The sequence below is a fragment of the Lepisosteus oculatus genome, chromosome 8 (assembly GCF_040954835.1).
Source record: "Lepisosteus oculatus isolate fLepOcu1 chromosome 8, fLepOcu1.hap2, whole genome shotgun sequence".
In the NCBI taxonomy this organism is placed as follows: Eukaryota; Metazoa; Chordata; class Actinopteri; order Semionotiformes; family Lepisosteidae; genus Lepisosteus; species Lepisosteus oculatus.
In genome coordinates this window covers 21,427,009-21,450,647 of record NC_090703.1, presented here as the reverse complement: position 1 = coordinate 21,450,647, position 23,639 = coordinate 21,427,009, and the positions used below count along the sequence as shown (strand labels likewise).

The window sequence follows — 23,639 nt, the reverse complement described above, 5'->3', positions numbered from 1 at the left end:
ACAAATTTGTTTACAGTAAGTACCACTGTGCATCTCCTACCACTTTACATATAAAAATGCTGAATGAAAAACCTCTTCAAAAGTTGACTTCTTTTTTTTTTCACTTTTTATCCTAGAACAAACCACAAAATGCATTTCTGTCTTTAGAATTAGGAACAGAGCATTAGTATTGCCGTGGACATGAATAAATGAAATACTGTATAACTACACTTGAATATCCATCCATTTTCTAACCTCTTAACCCAACTCAGCCAGGGCAGCCAGAGCCTATCCCAGCAAACAAAGGGAAAGAAGGCAGGATACCTTACACCAGTCCACCAAAGGCAGACAGGCACAAATACACACACTCATATCAGGGCCACTCTTCCCAGAAGCCAATTAACCTACCAGTATGTCTGTGGACTGTGGGAAAAATCTGGAGCACTTGGCAAAAAGCCTCGCCAACACAGGAAGAACATGCAAACTCCACACAGATAGCACCCCAAGCCCGGAATTGAACCCAGGGCCCCACCACCATGCTGCCCACACTTGCATATATAAAAGGAAAAATTAAAGCACACAAGTTTAATTCACATCAGTCTGATTCTAAACATTCTCTCTGCATTGAAGTCCAGAATAATTTCGGCCTACCTGCTGTACGTATCTGTCTGTAGTCTTCCACATGTAGTAATACTCAATGATGCTGGTTAAGGACTTCCACGGCAGCTGGAGGAGGAGGAAAAAGAAAAGAGTCAAGCCCAGCGACTGAGGGCAGTTTTTGAATTTTGTCTGCTGCCAGTAAACTGCAGTTGAAGAAGAGCTACTGAGGGCAGTGGGACCAGTGCCAAAGCTCACCTTGCCAGAGCTGTGCCGCTTTTTTGACTGGCAAACATGTTATGAAAACATTTTTTGAAAACTGCCATTTGTTTCCATCAAATGCTTAACCACTTTGGAAATTTCCATTTGTTTAAAGACAAGTCCTTTCCAGTAAGGCCTCCTGCACTGCTCGGGGAGAGAATGAGACATGTAGCCACGACAGGAAGCCGGTTGGCGCTGACTGGAAGAGAGGCGCATTTCTCACCAACGTGACTGCAGGCCTGCAGCCACCTAGCGAGTCGCTGGGTGACCGCTCTCAGTCACTCACAGACAGTTAATGCTCAGTTAATTGTTGTTCACTGCACAGGGCTTCCCCGTCAGTCAGCCTACGACATGACCCAGGCATAAACCTGCAACATCTTGGCTCTAACCAAATGAACCTCAGGGAAGCTCTTTTTCCCTTTCAAACTCTTTGGACCTCAAGAGCTGAAAGGCTTGTAAATACAGTAATTCATTAGAGAGTAGAGGCACTGCCCTGTCCGTGCTCCACCACTAGATGTCAATATAACACAAAGGCTGCCTCTCACCACATGGCTCTAAGCCACGTATAGAGGTTTTGTCCAGTTACTGTACATCACTTGCTTTGATGACAAACCACATTCCTTTTTCCAATAAAGATCAAGACCACCACATTTCTTAATGTTAAGAATAAAAAAGAGAGGACCCCCAAGGGCTGTCTAGACTGTGCAAATGCACAAGGAACGGGGGCCGTGACTCACAAAGTCCTGCTGGATGTCGGTGAAGTCCTTGCCATACTTCTCCAGCGCCTCCTCAAAGAGGTTGGCCTCCGACGCTGACCACTCCTCCATCTCGTCTCGGCACAGCACCGGGCCGCCCTGGGGCACCAGCGCCGAGATGGCTTTGGAGATGTCATACCCGTTCTTGTGCAACGTGTCCATGGCATGGAACTGAAGAAAGAGAGGAAAAGAGAAGAAGATCAGCCACACGCACTTCCATCCATTCTCTGACTGCTTCTTCCAATTCTGAAATTCTGGGTGAATAGAACTGCTTGGCCAGTATTCATTATTCAACATCTCTGTCACCACAGATTCCATTGTAATTCCACATGCAATGGAAAAGACAATGAAAACAAGCACTGGCATCTATTGACATAATCTACTGTACAAGGAGTAAGCAGGAGGAAATAATCAGGTAAAGGGGGAATCAATCAACATTATTTTTGAGTACTAAGGAGAGGTTCTGGTTTTAGTTGTCCCATATCTGGAGAAACTTTTACACTACTGCAGAAGACTATAATCTGGAGATGAAGACACTGAATAACACTTCTCCCATACAAGCTACAGTTGTTTCAAAGGATTTATACAGTTCTTCTAAAGCAATTAATTGCATAGCAATTACAGTTTTTTTTTGCAAGTAAAGACAGATTAGCTGAAGAAAATGTGAAAAATATGTATTTCAAATGACATGTCATATGTTTGCTAAGCAGCACCTGCTGGTCCCCAGATAGATGTGTTCAACATATATCCCAAGGCTGCAGTTGTCTTTTTTAAGCACTATTTCTATAGAAAATCAAGTTGGCTATTCAAACAAGTTTTGACCATAAATATTAAGTATTGTGTGTGTGTGATAGCTTGCCTATCAGTTAAAGACAACAGATATCATTTGTGGGTGGCACTGTGCTCAGCATGGTCAGCATTGCTGCCTTACATCACTGGGCCCTTGGGTTCAGCTCCGGATCTGAGGTGCTATCTGTGTGGAGTTTGTATGTTCTCCCTGTGTTCGTCTGGCTTCTCACTGGGTGCTCCAGATTCCACCCACAGTCTAAAGACATACTGGCAGGTTAATTGGCTTCTGGGAAAACTGGTGTGAGTTGTGTGCGTGTCTGAGTCTGTGTGTGCCCTGTGATGGACTGGCATCCCGTCCAGGATGCATCCCACCTTGAGCCCGGTGTTTGTTGAAATTGGCTCTGATTAAACAGATGGATGGGAATTATGATCTGCAGTTAATGAATGTAAGACACGAGTTCACAAGAAAAAACAAAAGGTGTGGCTCAAAGCAGCAGGATTTTGTTTTTACAAAAGGCAAATCTGTTCACAAATTAGGTGTTTTTTGAAGCTGCACTTGCTTACTGAATAAAATTTCAAACAGCAGTCTCAGAGACCTTACATTAAAATAAACTGAAAACGTCCCAAGGTTCCAATTTCTCTGGTACATGGATACATAAGCTGACTAATGTTCTTTAAAAACACATTAATTTACATTATTTACATTAATTTAATACATGTGGTCTTTATGTTTTTTGATCAGGAAGAATCAACTTGATAAAAGTTCCAGTCTTCAATAAATCATGGATGATGTAAAGGGGAACTTAACATTTATTTAGCCCTATATCCTAATATAGGATATATGAGGATAATATAGGCTTTAGAGCAGCGTTGTAATGATCTTTCTGTTAAGGCAATCTCCATTAGATGCGATGGCAACCTGGCTGCAGCTGAGCAGAAGCGCTCGAGCCAGGCGTGACTCAGTCTGTCAGGTAAGGAAGGTGCGGCGGCTCACCAGGGTGATGTCTCTGGAGGCAGCGGCGGCGCTCATGTGCAAACTGGGCTGCCGGATAGAGCTGCTGCAGTCCAGGGCTCGAGCAAACGTGCCCACGGAGCTGGAAGCACAAGAGAGAACAGCACACCTGTGACTGACAGTGTGGCAGCTCAACACACAACCCCCCCCACAACCGCAGAAGGGTGACACATGTCCCTGCAGGGGCCAGGCACATTCTGCACCCTCAACCCCATCAAGGGAAATGCTCTTCCAACTAAACATTAAACAAGGCAGGTTCTTTTATCGGTTGAAACACATTTTTGAATTACGGGAAAACCTGTATGGTTTCTGTAAAGCACTGGAGGAATCCCAGGCACGGACATGCTTCTGAAACGTCCTCTGCAGCTATCATCACTGAAATAAATGCTCTGGTTCTTACAAACGCCATTGCGATACCCTTTATTAAATGCCATTTAATGTTTTCCTGAGGGAAGGTCAGGCCACTTATCTGTTCTAACCTTGTGAAAGAGATGAAACTCCTTTACTCAAGTGTACCCAAAGCTGATCAGTTTCAGCAGTATTGTGACAAACAAGGGTACAAGAACCCGTCTACTGCATGGAGACCCTCCCTACAGATGCTGGTCCCTATATCTACAGACAGGAAAGGCTGATTGAGGCATTGAAGTAAAATATCAGCAGTCTCTGCATTAGGGATTTCCACCCACAACATTGTGACCATAGGTCCAAACCCTGCTACCACTGTTGTCAGAGTACTATTTTGGGAGTTTCTTTCTCATCCTGTTACAGCTATGAATAAGACGAGGCTTTCTGAACATTTCCTGTGACTGGCCAGGGTAGCTGTGATGTCCCCGAACGATATGCCATTTCTCCAGATAACACAAGCTCTCCGTTCTGGATGTTAAGGAGCATGTAGACAAGTATCAAAAGGCAAAAGGCATATCTGTGTTTCTTTCTCTCCAGAACAGGTGCAGAGGTCTTTGCCACACAACTGAGTCTTAAAAGAGTTGGCAATTCCAAATTGAGGGGTTACATAATAAGGATGTGACTAAACCACCTGGCAGTTACGTCCAACTGTGGTCAAAGAAATCATAAGAATATAGGACAAATAAAGAAGAAAGAATATTTACAAAAGGGAAAAAAAAACATTCAAGAAAAATAACTGCAGTTCCTCCAGGGAACTTCCTACTGACAGTTAAAGCTAGCCTGCAAAACAAAACAGCATACAGACACTCAGCTTGAAGTCAAACTAAGACTAACCAAAAACTAAAAGAACTCGTGCTCCACCAGGAGCACCAGTTCAAACTCCCTTAGCTCCACCCCTAGCTCCTCTTGATGGACAGGTGAGCCCCTATTTAGACCAGAGGTGAGTCAGGGTCTGTAGCCCAACACAGAATGGTGGAACAAACAGATAAAGACAACCTCACCTGAGCCACAGCCATTCATCACAAGGAAAAAAAAATCCAAGTGATGGTAAGGAGGGGATATTGCCTTGGTTTACAGCTTAATCTCTAAACATTTAATTCAAATATGCTAAATGCTCCTGATTTTGATCTCTCATTCCAGTTGGTGAGGAAATGCCCTTACCGTGCCACCACCAAGAACTGATCGATCTGCTTCTCCGTCAGAGGACTGTTGGGATCCCACACCTTGGTCTCCAGTTTTGACTGATCCCTTCCGTCATCTTCACCTAGTAAAATTACAACAGCCTCACTATTTAAGCAGCTCATCGACACCATGGCTCGTATCTCAGCTTCCTCCGCACAACTGGAAATGTGCAATTCGGAAGCAGGCCTTGTTGCTACCGTAACCCCTGATCATCTTGCAGGCCAAAGAGAAGACATGTCCACACTGAAAATATAATTCAAAATGCAGAAATATACCACAGATTCAGACTTCGTGTGTCAATAAGTTGAATCTGTCATTTACGATAGAAGCTGTAATAGGCTAAATAAAATTCAAAAATACCTTTGATAGCACTAACTAGACAGAAAACATTACATTAGCATCAATTTGTGTAGTGCAAGGAGTTATATGCCAGTAGGCAAGTATTTTAACTTAAAAAGTTGACTGCCTTGTATTTCACGTTAAGATATTTGTTCTACAAATTTCAGAGAGTGACACAAATATGAGCCTTCAGATTGCACCCAACAGTTTTGTTTTGAGATGTCAGTTTTCTCAATATATACAGGATTCTCTAGGGATTGCAATATCATTAGATCCAGGTGCCTCAAACCTATTAGAGATTGTCCAATGTATTAGCACACTATTGATTTTTGTCAGCAAAAGCCACAAACTCATTAGCCTTGTTTGTTAGCTGTTTTCTGCCTTCTTTTCATCATTTGGTGTACAAACGTAAGAAGTACAATGTGCAGATCAAGTTAAAAGTTAAAAGTTAAAAAATCTTGAAATAAATAGTGCACATTTCAAGAGCTATTAACTCTTTCCATCCAGCAGCAGTAGTGTGTTTATAACACAAGATCTAATTTCAAAATGTTCAAATATGCTTAATGCCTCTGATTTTCATCTCTCACTCCATTTGGAAAGAAGACTTTTCAATTTATTGCAATTTATTCCATCCCAATTTCTTACTAACATTTCAGCTATATAGAGCTTCTCTCGAACATTCTTGCAAACCTAACAAAATATTATATGCTCCTTGAAGACAAAGACCAAGTGAAATTTCAGATCCAATGAAAGCATTGGAAACCAGAGTTAAAACTATTGATGACTAAAACTACCTTAATAACACAATAGTACTACTCAAGTTATTTTTCACTAATAAATTGTATTAGCACTTAATATACATTGTTCTCTGAACAATAATTTCTGATCACTCATATTTGCACCATTAAAACAAATCTAACCAAGATAATTTACAACACAGTTATCAATTAATAATGACATACAGGAACCCAAAGGCTAGTATTAAGCTATATGAAAACAAATCAAAGATATTCATAAGTTCAATTAGCTATTCCTAAAGAAATTCTCTACTGACTTTAAAAAAGAATAAACTGTTTTGCAAAGAAAACAATACCAAGGGATATAAAATTTGAATCTAGATATCAAACATACCCTGGATCTCAAGCATTATGTTAAAAATAATTATCAGAATTAAAAATAAGTACAAACCACACTACCACTTACAGACAGCAAGTTAAACAACTACAAAGAAATAAAAAATGTAATTCAAAAATGTCATACGAAAAGGCAATACTATCGAGAACAAATTAATGCATGAATTTCAAACACAAGAACTCTGGATAACTTAATATTATTATTGATATTATTAGGAAAGAAAGTAACATGAACCAAATAATACAATAACATTAAATATCCAAGCAAATACTGCTACATATCTACAAATAATAGTCAAATTCAGATCTCATTCCTGTTTCTCTTACTGATTTCACCAATATTTTTGCTTTACAAAATTCATTCTGTTTAAATCGCAGCTCTTACTGTTCAAGAGTTCAAGTCATTCAGTCATTAAATAGCTCTCAAGCTGTAAACTGTTATGGGATGGACATTTGACTCATCAAGTCTCATCAAATTACAAATGTCTTTCCCCACTTCTCAACAGAAAAATATACAACTCTATAAATGTGATGACATGACTAATGTTGCAAATTACAGAACCACCAATACCTTATTCATTCTTTGAAACATTCTAAAAGAAACACATGCTAATCAGCTTCTTAGAATCTCTTATTAGAAAATCACTTTGGCTTTTCCACAAACAGATCTACTTAATTAGCTACTTTATTGCCAGCTGAAATAACAAGGATGTTAAGAAGCCCAGTCTTCACTGATCTGCATGAAATCTTTAACACTGTTAAGTCACCTAATCATACATAAATTACAGCATCTGCCCCTTCCTTGTTATCATCTTATCTTGGTGACAGAACTGGAGTTGTTAAAATAAATAGGAAGAAGCAGAGGTCAACTCCCACGTAAAAAAAGCAAAAAGAAAGAAAACAGAGTTTGGCTCATGGAGCCTTCTTCGAGTTTCACTATAAGTAATTTGCCATCAGCGACGTGCAAAGCGCCTAGAGTCACCAGTGCCCTGCAGATGACCCAGCAGTCCATTGCATGGGCCTGCAGTGTTTAGCCATTTCATCACACGAGTCCTGCGGTTTCTCCTCCAGGCAGAGTCACCTGTGCCACACACCTGAAAGAGGCTTTACAGCAGAAAAGTCATCTAGCTTTCCGGTGTTGGAATTAACCTCTACTTCTGAAACTCGCATAATGACGCAGCTCCCCACTCCATTCAAAATGGGAATGAATAAGACCATACCCGTTGTAAAACGGTCCAGTATATGCATTTCTCCTTTCTCTCTTTTATATAAATGGCCTGATGTGTGCATGCTCTGTCATGATCTTCGCTGTGCTGTTGACGCTGTTCTCTTACACCACTCATTCCTCTTCAATGCAGGATCTTCAACCTACCTTCTTTTAAAAGGTCAGTAATATCGGCTTGATACTTGTTCCCCACTCTGATTTCTCCCTTGTCTGCCAGAAGGGTCTTTTGCTGGGGATCATACACTAGAGAGTAGAAAAAGGCGTCCTGAACAGGGAAACAAAACCAAAACGTTCAAATGAGTGTTTAGCCACTGCTCCCCTTTTAAATCTCTCTGAATATCTCCATTTTATCCTTGGTTTTCACCTGTGAAATCATGAAGTCATTCGACAATTTGGAGAAAGTTAAAAACATGGGTTCTAGATTTCATGTTTGTGAGTATTTGTTCCCATATGGGCCCCTTTCCACATGCAAGTACACATTCACACCCAAGGAAGACCTTTCTTAACATAAGAAAACAAACCCACTCTTTTGGAATTTTGATATGTTCAGCCCATGTGCTGTCAAAGAACTGCCTCCAACCGTATGAGAATCTAAGTGTTTGCAATGGAGCATACCTAATATCCTTTACATGATTTGTTTTAATGACTAAAAGCTGCCTGTTTATTTCCCTTTTTTATTACTTAGCTTTAATTTACCATGCAACTTGGCAAACATTAAATACATATTATATACTATAGCATTAATTATGGGTGTAGGATACACATTAGCTCCATTATTTTTAATATTTATCATTTCTACATGGAAATTAATCAGATTAAATTAACTGGATATCAGCTGCAAAGTCTTCTGAGAGCAGATTCTTACTCTGGCCATGAGCAACCCAATTCTCCACTTTCTTCATTACTAAACACAAGTGTAACATTCTAGGTCAGCAGCTTCAATAATTCACAGTGTGCCAGTTACAATAAAAACATTAGATATACAACTAGTAATATCTGCATGACCCAGCCTCTTCTTTTCCAAAGCATTTTGTAACTACTGCTGCCGATTTCTATACTGTATGTGTCTTCCATATCTTTGAGTAAATGTAAAAAGATGAAGACACATTGTAGGAACTTACTCAGTGAAAGGGTTTTTAAGGTTGATTTGGGTGAGATCTTCAAAATGGGAATTAAATATGATTGAATAAAGTCACTTCAAATTAGGTCTAATGATCAGACCACTAAGGCCATAACTGGATATTTGTTTAAATTTAAATGTACACCTGAATAACAAAATTGTTAACATACGTCATTAGTAATACAAGGAATGAATTTCCAAGATAATATATGAAGGTAGAAACACTGGCATCCCTCCAATTTAGACTTGGAACCATGATGAAATGATGATCACTAAAGCAGAATATAACTGCATCATTAGTTTTTGTAATGCTTTTTTCAGTGCAGCATTTACCCAACAGTGACAGAAACACTGACTTCCCTGGAAGAGGTGGTACCAGGACCCAAAAGAATATTTTCTTCTGAGCCCCTTCAGTAACTGGCCTGGTAAAGGCGCTCACCTGAGTGCAGGTTGGGATACATGAATGTGGGTTCGAGCTTTGCTCATCAGACTACCCACTTGTGATCAGGATACCCTGAGTGATGGCACACAATTGACAGAGCGCCGGCTAGGGGAGGGTGGGATTAGTAGCCCAGGGTTCATTCAGATCTCGGGGATAGAGCGACCCCTGTGGCCTCTTTGGTGCTTGCAGGCTTGGAGTGATGCCAGTGAGGGACACACCTGTCCTCCAATCAGCACAGGACCTCCAGTATGGGACAGCACAGCCTGGGACGTGTTAAGGCCACGTGTCTTAAAGGCAGACAGGTTGGAGGAGTCTGTATGCACCTCCTTAATCTCCTCTGAGCGTGGATGTGGGGTTTGGGCAGATGTATAAAAAATTCTAAATTCTAAATATCACTCCCCTCTGGACTTCAATAAACAGAAACACAGCAGGTCGCCCTACAAATGGGCGTCTGCAAAAGCAAATAACAACAACCACCACCTTTTGGAAATGTTTTTATTAAGATCTGACAAAGCCAAAATATTTATTAACAGTTAAAGAACCACAAGTGTATACCATCTTGCAGCTTCTCAATATTCTCTCAAAAAGTCTTCAAATCCTAATTCTGTATTTGAAATCTAAGTGAAGAATACAAATAAGTAGATTATATACATCAATAGAAAGGGAAACATGATATGCAGAAGCAAATAAACAGAAGTGATGCTTCAATCCAGTACATAAAGGAAAACCCGTGACTCGGTATGAGCACTGGGGGAATGCCAGGTGGGTTTTTAGTTTTATTTAATCACTTGCTCATAAAGACGCACAGGAAAAGCAGCCACGCCAGAACATAAATGTATTTATGTAGTTGATTTTCAAACTGTAGAGAATGACACTAATACTTTATTCTCATCTAGTGCAGTTAATATGCTATTTGTATAATATCAATAGACGAATAACATCCTATTAAAAGCTTATGAACTCAGATACATCCCTTTCTAAATTATCTTCTAGGTAAGTAGAAGAGTGCACTCAAAAGGCAACAAGTTATATGTATTAAATACATTACAGATAATAGGAGTTACAAATCATTAGACAACAAAGCTGGGGTTCTGAATTTGAATCTTCTCACTCAGAGAAAATAAAACAGTATATATTACAGCAGACATTACATCAGGGTTACATGAATAGTGGTTAATAACTATATAGAAAATATTTTCAATACATTTCAAAGTCTTATTCATCATCTAAGAAGTGTACTGTTTATTAACAATAATAAGGTTAAATCTACAGCAAAGTGTAGATTCTATCCATGCACCATTCCACAGTGAATTAAAAGATTATGTAAAGACTAACCTACTATATCAGGTGTTTCCAGATCCTCCAACCTAAGCAACTCGCTATGTGTATTTGTTGTGTTTTTGTAAACTGAGTGATCACACTGACTTTTCAATAAACATCATTCCTAGACTTGGGCAGATCTCTTTTCCTATTGTGGTGTTAAGCAGGGGCGTGTCCAGTGTGGAGGCAGAGCCCTGGCAGAAGGGCGATGCCCCGCCTTTGTAGTCCCAGCTGTTTTGGCTTCCAGCTGATGAGCCCCAGCTGGGCAGGTCCTATAAAGGCACACTGGACACCCTCCAAAGGGACAAGCAGGGCTACCCCCGGAAGAGGGGGGGGAGTTTTCACCGACAGTCCTTTATAGGACCTGCCCAGCTGGGGCTCATCAGCTGGAAGCCAAAACAGCTGGGACTACAAAGGCGGGGCATCGCCCTTCTGCCAGGGCTCTGCCTCCACACTGGACATGCCCCCACGTAATAACATACTATAATCAGATGAGATGAATATAGTCAGATGAGTCTAATAAGTTTCAATAAGGTGCTAACTGTCACTAAATCTTTAACTCACCTTTCAGTTTAACATGCCATATCACACCAGAGCCTTGGACAATTTGGAGGAAAGAAAGCAAAATGTATGAGTACTGTAGATTGACATGCATTTTCCGTGCAGACTTGAGTGTATCTAGGAGTGTATGTCCAAGTGTTTGAACATCTTACAGCATCAGCGCTATTCTAATGTTTGAAAGGTGTCGCTTGATCTTACCTCGCGATCCAGGTAAGATGTCAGTGCTTCGGTTTCATTCAACAGCGTGACGCAACATTTTCCTCTGGGAGGCAAGAGGAGAAACGCAAATCACTCATCAGTGCAAGGAAAGCAAAAATCTGTGACTGACCAGAGGTTGGGGGCCCGGGATAAAACGAGCCCTGCTTAGGCTGCCCTGCGCCATATTCAATTAGCAGCTTTCACAAGTCCTCTCAACGACGTAGAGACAAGCCTCTACGTCGTAGAGGTTTGAGATTGGCAGGTCTTAGAAAAATAAAACCCTTAGGACACTGCAAAACTGGCAACAGGGAGAGAAACATAAGACGTGTCTGTGCATGTGTCTCTGCGTGCGTCTTGTTCCCCTGCAGCAGAACCCAAGGCTGAGACATGGTAGTGCTGGCTGGAATCATCCCTCATCTGGCAGCTATGGCAATGTGTTTTATCCTCAGGATGCCATCTGCTGAAACAAAGTCTTGCCTTGCTTTGGGATAAAGATATCCCCCCCCAGATTTTTTTCATCACCGGTAGATTAACTGAGAAGCAGTGGAAAATTGTTAACAGTATCTAAACAGAATAATAGGAAATAGGAAAGTTCAAGAAGAGCGAATAAAAAAAAAATCAATGCACAAACAAAAAAGTATCAGACATTAATTAAGACTGTTTAAAAAAAGTGTGCTCTTTTAATAATGCAGCAAAGAATGAGGCTGGATTTTTAACAAGTTTATGTCAGTCTGAATTTGGAATGCATAGTCCTAAATCCATTGTGTTTCCACTTCTTTTGCCTACTACCTACAAGTCTCCTGAGCTCTTGTGGTGCTGTTATTGTATATAACATCACTTTCATCTCATAATCACAGCCAGAACAGACTGACCAGACCAGAGGGGAAGAAACTTAATCTGTTGCTGTAAGAGCTGAGGTGACAACAGCAGAGATGAGAAACGGTATCTGGCTAAACTTAACTGGGGCTCTCGGACCACAGCCATGATGTCTCGGGCGATGGTCAGAGGAAGAGTTACTCGCATGCCTCATGCTGACTGACTCACTCAGCTTTGGCACAGTCTGTGAGAACAGGTCATGTGACCTACTACCTCATTTCCCCCCTTGCCAATTAAATGCTTCCTTTTTTTCCTGTTGGTTTCCATGGCCCCCAGAAACAGTGAAAGAGCTGTGTATTCCAGCTTGCCGTAGATGCGAAAAGATGGAACTTGACAGGAAGTAACAATGCATATGACTATTCTCAATTAATGCATTTCATTTTTTATAAAGAAACACACCAGCTATCCATTGTGGATCTAGGCCTGAATTCAACTCATGTGTTTACACACAAGATGGACCTCAATATTAATGCATTTAATTTTAAAAAATTGTGAAGTTTTTTCAGCATTGCCAACCAGATACAGGACTGCATTCCAAATCTGAACTTACTGAACACATTCTGTTAACAGCGACCCTTACATAGAATTCACAAAGTGGCCACAAACACTTTTAACAATACAATAACAATTTTCTGTTAATCAAGTGAGAATGAGGTGTTTTAATCCATAATATGTAAATCCATAGTTTACATATTAATATGTGGCAGAACATTTGATTATCAATGCCAAAAAAATGTAGGTAACTGAAAACTGAATTAAGGGACATAATAAAGAGGCTCACATTATTAGTCCGTGTATCAACTGAGAATGCCCAAAGTCATGCTCTGAAAATCCTGCTACTGTATTGCCTGGTGGCAGGGGGCATCTAGAAACTATCCAGACAGTTGTAACTGGTGAGTGAAATGATCCTTCCATGACAACCAGAATGTTGTTCTCAGAGGTCTTTAAAACTGCAGTGCGATCCTCCTGATCCTTCTGTACACCCAGTTAAGGAAGACAGAAGCAAGCTGTTTCTGCACAAGAAGCTAAAAACATTTAGGTTCAAAATTCTTACAAAGAAGAACAATCTGACAAACTGTGCTATCTAACGTCATATAGCATTTAATTTTCTGCCACAAAAACTCTCAAGTTTGATTAAAATGCAAAATATCTCCTTATCTGTTAAGCCTCCAGAAGGAGGTCTTTGAGAGATCTAGTGAGAGGTGGATTATTTCTACTACCGAATATTAATATTGACTTTACGTTTCTGAAGTTCCATGTTCTTTTTCCTCCTCCCTCCTTTCTCCCTAGCACTACACTCTCTGTCGAACTGGAAAAGAATATTAGCAGACTTCATACTCATTTATATTTGGAATACTTTGTTTTATGATGACTGGTAACTTTATTTCAGATAATTCTGTATGTTTATACAAAAAACAATTAAAAAAAATGCAAAACATTTTTAGGTACAGCATGACACCAGCAAGGAAGACACTAGTTGAACACTAACGTAAGGGCCTCAAGTCAGAATTTTGCAGCAGACAGGGTGACATATGTCAGCAATACAAGAGATTTCACATCAGTTTTCATATTTCACTGTATCTCAATCCACAATCATTTTGTGCTTTTTTCTAGATTTTTTGCATCTTTGCAACAGAACCAGGCCCCTACGCCTCAGACTGTGAAAATATTTACACTGTTCACCGTGTGACATTTACTGTACACATACAGCAGGAAAGGAAACAGACACTCTTCACAATGCGACGGAAGAGAAACAGGGGGCCATGCACAGTATTTTTAACATGAGGCCAGGAGCCTTACCTGATGTGTGTGGCCGGCAGGGACTCAAGCTGCCGTGAGAGGAAGAGTTCCCTGTGTCTCAGCTGGTGTTTCTGTTTCTCAGGAAGGTCCACCATTTCTGAGTTCTCCATCTCCTCCTCCATCTCCCCTGGGGTGAAACACAGCAGACGAGAAAGAACACGTGAGAAGTCAAAGAATGAAAAAAAACCCTACAGAAATGTCTGCAAGGGTCACACTGGGCCCCTTGACCCAGCAAACAAGATTCTTGTTTCTAAAGCCCTTGCCTGATTGCTACAGATCTGTTCATGTATATTTTGCAAGATAAACAGTTTTTTTTAAGTTGTTTGTAATTCCCATAAGGTTGTCACTTGGTCACATACAAAGTCGAAAGCCTCTGAATACATCACAATTACTATTTCTTTAAAAATGGCTCATTGGTAGTAAAGATAAACAGAAAAAACTTCCATCCCAAAAAACCCACAATCACTAGGGTCCAGTGTTTGATTTAGGGCCATAAACATCTAAAATTACTATGTTTATTTTAATATGTCATTTCTAAAATTACTTTATTCTTCCAAATATCTCTTCAAGTGATTCACCATCAGCAGAACTGGATAAAGCCGTTCTAAAGATATTTAATATCTGAAAGACAAATAAATTCTTAGTATTTATTACTTCATTCCTTAGGTGTTCATTATCTTGTTCTTCTTGTGATCTAGTAATTCATCCCATAGAACAGGGCGGATTAATTCAAACTTCCCGTCTTTCCAAGATTTTCTTTCTGTTGTGGCAGTCTCGTACTGTTTGGCATAGAAATCAAATCCATCTTTTGTTGGAAGTTTTGGGATATGTACCATATAAACTAATGTGGGACGTGTGTATTGAGAGAACAGTGACTTTTACAATAACAAAACATACAAGTGACAGACATTTTTCCAAATGCATCTGAATTATTGTCCAGTATACATTTGTTAAAATAGCAGGCTAGGGTTTACCAAAAACAAATTTCTTGAAAGCAGTTTGTAGTAGTTTGTCCAAATATAGATAATCCTGCACTGGTACGTTGTTTCATAAAACACACTGTTACAGACAAATGTCACCGTTTAAAATGTTTTTTTCTATAATCTCAAATATAACACTATTTAGGGGCGTTTCTCTTCTGCATACTTTCCAAGTTATCTGCTGTCCATGCTTACATAACGTATATATGAAATTCCTGAATCTCTCAAATTACTCTTTTATAATTGCCAGGAAATACCGATGCTAGCAAACACTAATGATTACTACACTATTTAAAGCAATCGAGGCTGCTGTGAATGTGTTGGCAGGACTTTAAAAACTGAATTGGCTTTAAATTACCATCTCCAAAAGTGAAAATAGTTTAAAGCTTCAACTTCACACATTGCCTTCACGATACCACAGTAGGATTCAGTGTAATGGTGATAAAAGTACAGTCCACAATAAGAACAGTTTACATTGTGAGCCTATAAGCTAATTTTAGCTGTTAGATACATAACTGCACAGAAGTTGCTAAAAGGCTTTTATTATAAAGCAAGAGAAAAATCAATTATACAATTGAACATTTTTGGTCTTGAAGATAAGACTGTAAGGGAAACCGGTATAAGCATTCAAGATCCTCAAAACCGCATTGATAAAATCATCCCAGTGGGCTCTTTCAGAACGAAAGGCCAAATATACTGTAAATCAATGGACACAAGTGGAAACTAAATGGAAGCACTTCTTTACCCAAAGAGCTGTAGGAGTATGGAACAAGCTACCTAGCCTTGTTCTTGAAAATGATAACTTGGCTCCTTTTAACAAAATGCTGGATGAGATCCTTGGATCAATTAGTAATTAGTGGATCACATTTGTAAGCATTCTTATGTCCTTTCTTGTATACTGACACAACCCTCTTAAAAGCAAATATCTGTGCAGGCTGTTCCCATACAATATGGATTTCACATTACTTGATGCCAGCAAGTTATAGAGGCGATCTACAGTATCAACCATCAACACAATTGTAGAAATAAACATTTTGTTATTGTGACATTAACAAAGGTTTGCCGACATCAGGTTTTTGTCATTGCCAACAAAATATAAAAGAATGCAGCTCTTGGGTCAGAGGGGAATGAGGGACTACTGCAAATCAATTTCTTTAAATATATACTGGGGCATGCGTCTGGTTATTTTATTAAGAGAGACTGATGAGTCACCAGCTTTGCACACACTGTTATGAGCAAATTAAAAAAAAAAGGCCCACACAGATGAACCAATGAAATCAGGAGGCGCCGTTGTGTCTCGCTGCTCCTGGACATCCTCGGGGAGAGGAAGATCCCTCACGCCACTGAGCAGGGCTGCTGCAAGCCCGCCGTGACCCACAAGGGGGGTTAGGGGGGGATGGGGGAGAACCACGACCTGGCAGAGCCACAGCTACAGCTGCAGCTGCTCTGCTGAAGCACCCCAGAAACGCAAAAGCTCGGAAGGGTTGGAATGCACTCGGGAGAAGGTGAAAACCTTTCTAGCTAGCGATACAAAGAAAGACCCCTTTTCCTGGACGTGAAAAAGCTCCGCAGCATTGTCCGCATCACCGAGACAAGGCAGCCCTCGCTCGCCATCAGGGCTGATCCGGAATGAGAAGAAAGGAAATCAATTTCCACAATCACTTACTGAATTAAAGAAAACTGGATGGAGGAGGGGGATTCAGGCAAAAAGAGAAGAGAAAATTCCCTCTTTCTAGGTGCCTTACAGCTTCATTAAGAAGCTCAACAAAGGCAATTAAGAAATCTCTGAGGTTCGGGCAGATCAATCTAGCTGGCCTCTCATCGCCCACGACCTGAGACACAACGCCCTGTCAGCGCTGATAAATTACTACACACACGGACACCAGCCACTAGCAAGGGCTGCAGTATTCTTTGCAACACCAATCTAAGATAAGATCCTCGTTTCAAATGGAATGAAAGGGACTTAAAAAGGCTCGAATCGAGTGCAAATGAAAAGAATCTTGAAATATCTGATCACCTTTGTATATCGGCAATCTGTTGCTAAAATTCAGAGAAAAAATAGCTAGACAGCTCACTATAGACACATGCAGAGTTTCTTAGTGAAAATTACCAGTTTGGAGAGGCCTTCCCCTCACTGATGTGAAAATAACAGCTGCACAAATCAATGTGCATCTCAAAGATGTTGGAATGTGACAGAAAATAATTGTTATGCATTTAAATAGCACTTGTAATGTGGATTCTGAAAGCTGACATGTATCCAAAGATACCAAATTTAACTGTTTTAAGACACTCAACAAAACTGTGAAGCAAGAAGGAAAAATAACTTTCACTTTTTATAAGCACATAAACCTTCCAATCTTATCCCTGCCCAAAAAAGGATATCGATTTGGATATTATTTCAAATACAAAGTTCTTATAAAATAAATTTGTGTAGTGAAAGGCTTGATAAAGTATCAAAACAGGTAGTCCAGTCATGTTGTTGACCTCTTTTTTTAAAAGATAGTGTTTTTTTTCTAAAACTTTGTGGTTTCTCACACCTGTTAGGAAACGTCCCACATCAGGGAATACAGTGTTGAGCCTCTTACTGAACACAAATTGAGACTCTTGCTGCAACCATCATAAATCTTAAGTCAACTAAAATATTCAGTGTTCAGACAAGTCTCAAGAATGTCTTTTTTATAACTCTACACAAGTCCATATACTAGAAGTGACAGGACTTGACCATAAAGAAGCTCAACCAAGGGTGACCAAATCCTGGTCCTAAAAGGCTGCAATCTGCAACTTTCAGCTTTATGGCTTGACTGGACCAATTTAACAAATTCTTCTTCCAGCTCTCCAGCTATTGCTTTCAAGAGGCACAGAACACCTACAAACACACTGGCAGAAAAAAACACACTGGTGTGTTCAGTGTACTGTCAGACAAGGCACGTCAATATAACCTTAGCCAGAACAATTTAAGTTCTACTAGTTGTAGGGAGCAATTCAAGTCTTCATTTGTACAAACTCAATCCTGAGTTTCTTATGGTTTTAGACATCACAGATTGTGCAAGGACAGTAACAGGTTTGCATTCGACCATTTTATTCTCTAGCCTGGGCTTCAAATGAACAATTACTTTCCAGTTATAAGGACACAGATGCTCATTCAAGTCAAATAGAGAGAAATAATACAATCACCCGAAAAACACATCTAAGAAGGGTATTTATCTTAAGGTAGCTAATTTAAAAAAATGAAAAGCAACCTCAGCTTCTAGAAGGCCTTTTAGTTATCTGCTAACCAAGAACAGCACTGCTGCAAAATGAGGATTTCAGGAAGTTGCTCAGCCGAGACGAGTAGCCGAGCTGGGCCATGCTGTGCTGCTGGCCTCACTTTAATAATAAACATGCCCTTGAATATCAGGCACCAGGAGCCAGACAGAGGGGCAGGCCCATCACCCTCAACCCGGCCTCATTTCTCATTACCTGACAGGGCTGCCTGGCATCAGATACAGCCCATACACTTAACAAATTGCCTTTCCATCTCACCTGTCTGAACTAATTATTAATTATTGATGAAAACGCTTGGCAGAGGCCAGTGCCTTATCGGTTAGAATCCTTCACCGGAAGCCCAGCATCTCCCCTTTTCCTTGGCGTTGTCAGGCTAGAAGAAAGTGCTCCATACCGAGAAGTTTCTTGAAGAAGCAGCCAGGTTCCCTCCCCTCTCCTGGGCTGAGGCAAACATTGCCCATTAATACATGAACCAGAAATCAGATGCTCCTGCTTCAGGGAAGAGCCTCATTTCTACCATGGAGAACCAACATTATGCTTGAGGGCCAAAGACTACAGCTGGTCCATTTAAAGTTTCAGACACTAAAAGCACGATCCATGAAATGTGATGCTTGACTTCATTTTTAGGATTAACACAAGAGCATAAATCTGCAGAAAGAAAACCATGGACTAAAGAACAGGAAATCAACTGCATATTTGTAGAGTAATTTTCTGTGGATCCAAGTTGGTCTTTTGTGCTAATCCAGTGAATCTATAAATCAAATGTAAATTAATTCTATTAAAATTGCATCAATGGATTATAAATTAGTTTGTAATGAACAAATGTGTGCTTTTAATGCAACCGGGGCACAAGAAACATCAATAACAGCCATATAATAAAAATATTTAAAACTAAAATGAAGGCTAATGAAGAGTTTTATAAACCTCATATGCTGAGTGCAGACTCTTCTGTAAAACCACTATTGCTTTCACCTGACGACGCTTTTTTACAGTTTAGGGAATATAGGTAATGCTTTGTAAAGACAAGACAAGACTCCTAGTAGAAGAATCCTTGTTGCAACAACCATGTTAGTACTAGAGACAAATACTCTCTACTTTGTATTGAGCCTGGACCTTTCAGAATTTCTGCAGCAAACGTTTCTATTTGTTTTCGGGTTTATAATCTAGTAGACATATTTTGGAGGGTTTAAAACTAAAAAGGGTAAAAATAAAGTGTGCTTCATACAGCTGAACAAAGGGATGACAGTAGTAGTGAAATGAGTACAGTAGGGTCTCGACCTGTGTGGGTTTGGTGCAGAGAACCACTATGAATAGCCAAATTCTCATATAACCAAATCCACCCCTATAGCAGTGCATTAGTATGTAGAACTGTATGTATAGTTAAAAGATACAAGTAATGCTCCCTTATATGATAATTTAAGTACTAATGCATTGGCTTTTAAATAAATGTAAATAACATTGGTGAAGTGAAAGAAACAACAATAAACACCAGAATCATCCAGAACAAACATGAATCTCTCCTCTGGTCCAGCATGCACTTTCCATCCCTGCCTCCGTGCTTATCCTGCCGCACCGTAATGAAACTGGCAACAAAACCACCAGGGAGTCTGTAGAGTCGTCTCCAGCCAGTCATTCCCCACACAGCTGACACGGAACAGGGAGTGTTCATACATAACAGAAAAAAGAATGAGCGTGGTGCGATGCAGATGCTGGGTGGTACTGTAGGTTCCAGGGCAGGCAGCACGGAGAGGCTCACTCACGGGCTAGATTCGTCTCATGATCCCAGTTTTTCGCACAGCTGAATTGAAAGTTGTGGTCAACAATCTTCAGCTCAGTTAAATGTAGCTCTGCACACAGTACATGCTTGCCATCAATGAAGGATTGTGGCGTCCAACTACTCCCAGTTTGGCAAACAGGCACAGCGCTTAGAGCAAGCAAGGAGCCAAGACTCTGGAGTACAAATTAATTTATGTACTGTTCATACGTTTATGGCAGTAACCATGAACGAGTTCATGAAAATGTTTCTTCTTAATATTGAAATGTTATGTTTCAAGAACACAAGCTTTTATTCAGAAATAACCTTGAATGTACTAAAACTATAGCTACAGGCCACGCAACTCTTATGGTGTCATGCATGTTTTGGAAGGTATAAACAATTTAATCTGTTCACAACAGTTTATACTATTTGCTATAAGGCAATGCATCTGATTGCTGTCTTATTAAAATCAAACTAGTAATCTACTGTACAAAACTTAAGGTACCTTATTAGGTAAGCCATTCTGGTTATGTGTAGATTTTATAAAATTCATGCAAATTTAAATTATTGTATGTAAATTCTTCTTAAGTCTCAAATTTCCAAGAAAGAGTCCAGGACAGCACTGGAATATAAATAACCTGCACACATGCTCCTCAGACGCCCACTTGACCAGGAGCATTCATCTTCCGAATCACTGAAAGCTCCACTGTACTTACACGTGATTGGAGGACATCTCTCACTAACATTAATGCAAGCCTGCGGCGTATATACAGTAGCATGATTAGCCCTTAACTCCTTTGCTTGGAACTGCTTCTTAGACGGGATGTTTCTTTCACTTTAATTGTACTCTCACTGTCTGCCAAATATAGTCAATGAGCTATCAGGCCTTGCAAACACACACAGAACAGAATGCCTTGTTCTTAGAAACTACAACTATGCTCTAACAACGAACACTTTTAGTTTTATTTAATAAAGCCATCGCTGTCCTAACTGTAAGCTAGCACCACCAGGCTGAAGATTGCAGTCTGGATGTAAATATCAAACAAGTAAAATGAAAGAGAAGGACAGAGAGTTTCTCTTTACGAAACCACACTGCTGCAGACATTCCTCCTACATCAGATTCTAGACTCTGACTGGATTATGTTTATTTGCTTAGCAGACACCCTTATCAGGGCAACTTATATAAAAATTAACATTAGTTACCCTGACTAATAACTTCTAATCATTTCTGATGCCATTATCCAAAGTTATTTTTATTTACACCCATGTCCATACCTGGGTAGTTTTTACTGGAACAATTCTGGGTGAATCCCATTGTGTCGCATGGGATTTGAGCCCACAATCTTCAAGCTATAATGCCAGAATCTTACATGCTGCTCCACACTGCTTTACAAGTATTAGGCCTACAGAGCAATTGTAAAACATACTGAAAAAGGAAGCCCACTAAGATCAATACACAATTTAAATCAATTGCATTGATCTCTGGTTACAATAGTCTACTGATCCTTAATTTGGGAGCAGGCCCATGTGTCTCAGTGGTATGGTACTTCTGTCTTGTTTTAAAACAACTGGAAAGTAAGAATCGGGTAGACGTAATAATAATACTATTATTAACAATAAGCATGCAGTAGTACTATTTGTTAAAATGTGAAAATGTAGATTTTTCAGGATTTTAGCTGCGACATCTTGGTAACAGCTGAATGAATGGGAATGGGATCTAACTCTTTAAAAAATGTAAATGTCATATCTCCAATGACAAGCCATTTGACAGAAGGAAAAAACCATGCCAGCTAACACTGCCTCAAAAACCTGGTTTAGACATGGCCTGCCCTGTGAACTAAAACTAATATCTTAACACTGCAAAGTGTTAAATCACAAAGACCTGTTTCCAAGCCGTCTGCAGCAGGCGGGAGAGATGCATGGCTGGTGCCATGAGGGGCCGACACTTAGTTACAAAACGCCCATCACACCTTTCTAATATTTGCATAGAATTCTTGTTCTATGCTGTTGTACATTTAGCTACAAAAACAAGAGCCACTCCCAATCTCTAAACGTAGGATTTAAAACTTTTACAGCAGCCTATAAAAAAATGCATTTAAGAAGGAGTGGTTGCTTCAGTGCCCCTCGGGATGCTAAGCCAGCAACCACAGCGCATTGCACTAGACTCCTGTCACCACCATGCAGCCTGGCTGGGCCTGGGTGCGGGTGGGGAACCCCAGGCACAGCCAGCTGCTGCAGGGAGCGGCGTCTGTCTCTCCCTTCCCTCTTCCCGAGCCAGCGCAGGGAGGAGGGGGGGAGGGAGCCTCATCAAAATTAAAATTCCCCTCTACCGGGCTTCACCAGCCACCATTTTTCTAATTCCCGATGCTCTCACTTGGAGAACGGTCATTTCAAATGTTATGTAGGCGTCTTTGGAGCCTTTACTACTCTTTTCAAGTGCACCCAAACACTTCATCATCGAATTATAAGCCTTCTCTCCAGGCCACCAAACAGTCAAGGCTTGTAATAATGCCAGTTCCCCATATATTAACCTTGGCAGACTTTACCCAACAGAAACAGGAGACGGTCGATACTCTTGTGGTGTGTCATTGTTTGTGCAATGTGTTCTTTGTAACATTTTGAAAAAAGAAACAAAAACACAGAAGCAGCTCAGTTTAAGTTGGCAGGCAGTGGCTTTGAATCCCAAATTTAACTCTTTATGGCCCAACCTGCGTTTATTTTAACTAGAATATTCTGTCAATTCACGAATGTCACGGGGTTTTATCGCTAAAATGACGCTTCACCTAGGGGACAGGACAGCAGGCCTTGTTTAAGGTATCCGCTTTGCGCCTCACACACCCTATATTTCCTTCCTGTCCAGGGGAGAGTGCTCCAGCTCAGAGTGGAATGCTCCACGTCACCGTCACCTCACAGGAACAGGAAGTGGTAGCTGAGAGTACGGCCCAAGTCTTACCACTGGACCGGAGGGCAAATTCCGCTGACCTAGGACCACCCCTGCTGGCAAACACTGCAGATGGGCAATGACGATCTGAATGGTCTAAACAAGGCTTTTCACCTGCTGCACTGAAGATCCCAGAGGCAATTTTTACATTCCACCTTACAGGACATGAAGCAAAGGTCCACAGGCTGGGACAACTGTGAAACACACTAACAGAAGGATGAAAGGAAAGACTGCTACAGATTGTAAAAAAAAAAACTGAAGTCTCACAGATCAGTTTTCTAAATGTGTTCACAAGCTGCTTTACGATATCAGATTTTAGATCCAAACATCACGTGATCAGGTCTCTTAAAATCTGTTCTAAATTATTAGAGTAGTCTGCCTAAAACAAGTCCTTAACTTTCAAATATCTGAGAACATATGAGCATTTGTTCATCTTTACATAAAGCGGCACAATGTTTTACAATGTACAGGTGTTTACACCTTGGTTATATGAAAGCCCTTCAGACCTGACTAGAAAATTCTTCTCAGATCCAAGTGTCTAAATTTTGCAATGATCCACAACAGCCACACTTACAAAAAGGAGCTAAACCCAATGCTCTCAGTACAGAGGAGAAGCACACTTGAGATTGCTTGAGAAAGCTGCAGAGGCCTTTTGAGACAGGGCACTCTGGCTGCACTGGCACGACGAATGAGGTACCCCAGAT

General features: G+C 40.4%; 1 protein-coding gene across 2 annotated transcripts in view; it reads right to left on the bottom strand.

Annotated features, from left to right (window-relative positions):
- Positions 1–23,639, bottom strand: part of mta1 (metastasis associated 1) — a 64,873-nt gene that overhangs the window by 17,094 nt on the left and 24,140 nt on the right. For both annotated transcript variants that reach the window (XM_069193386.1, XM_015351232.2), the window contains exons 4-10: positions 13,995–14,121; positions 11,319–11,382; positions 7,825–7,942; positions 4,960–5,062; positions 3,376–3,475; positions 1,575–1,763; positions 631–705 (exon numbers count right to left, since the gene is read on the bottom strand). In XM_069193386.1, coding sequence (XP_069049487.1) covers positions 631–705; positions 1,575–1,763; positions 3,376–3,475; positions 4,960–5,062; positions 7,825–7,942; positions 11,319–11,382; positions 13,995–14,121 — 776 coding nt within the window. The remainder of the gene's footprint in view (positions 1–630; positions 706–1,574; positions 1,764–3,375; positions 3,476–4,959; positions 5,063–7,824; positions 7,943–11,318; positions 11,383–13,994; positions 14,122–23,639) is intronic.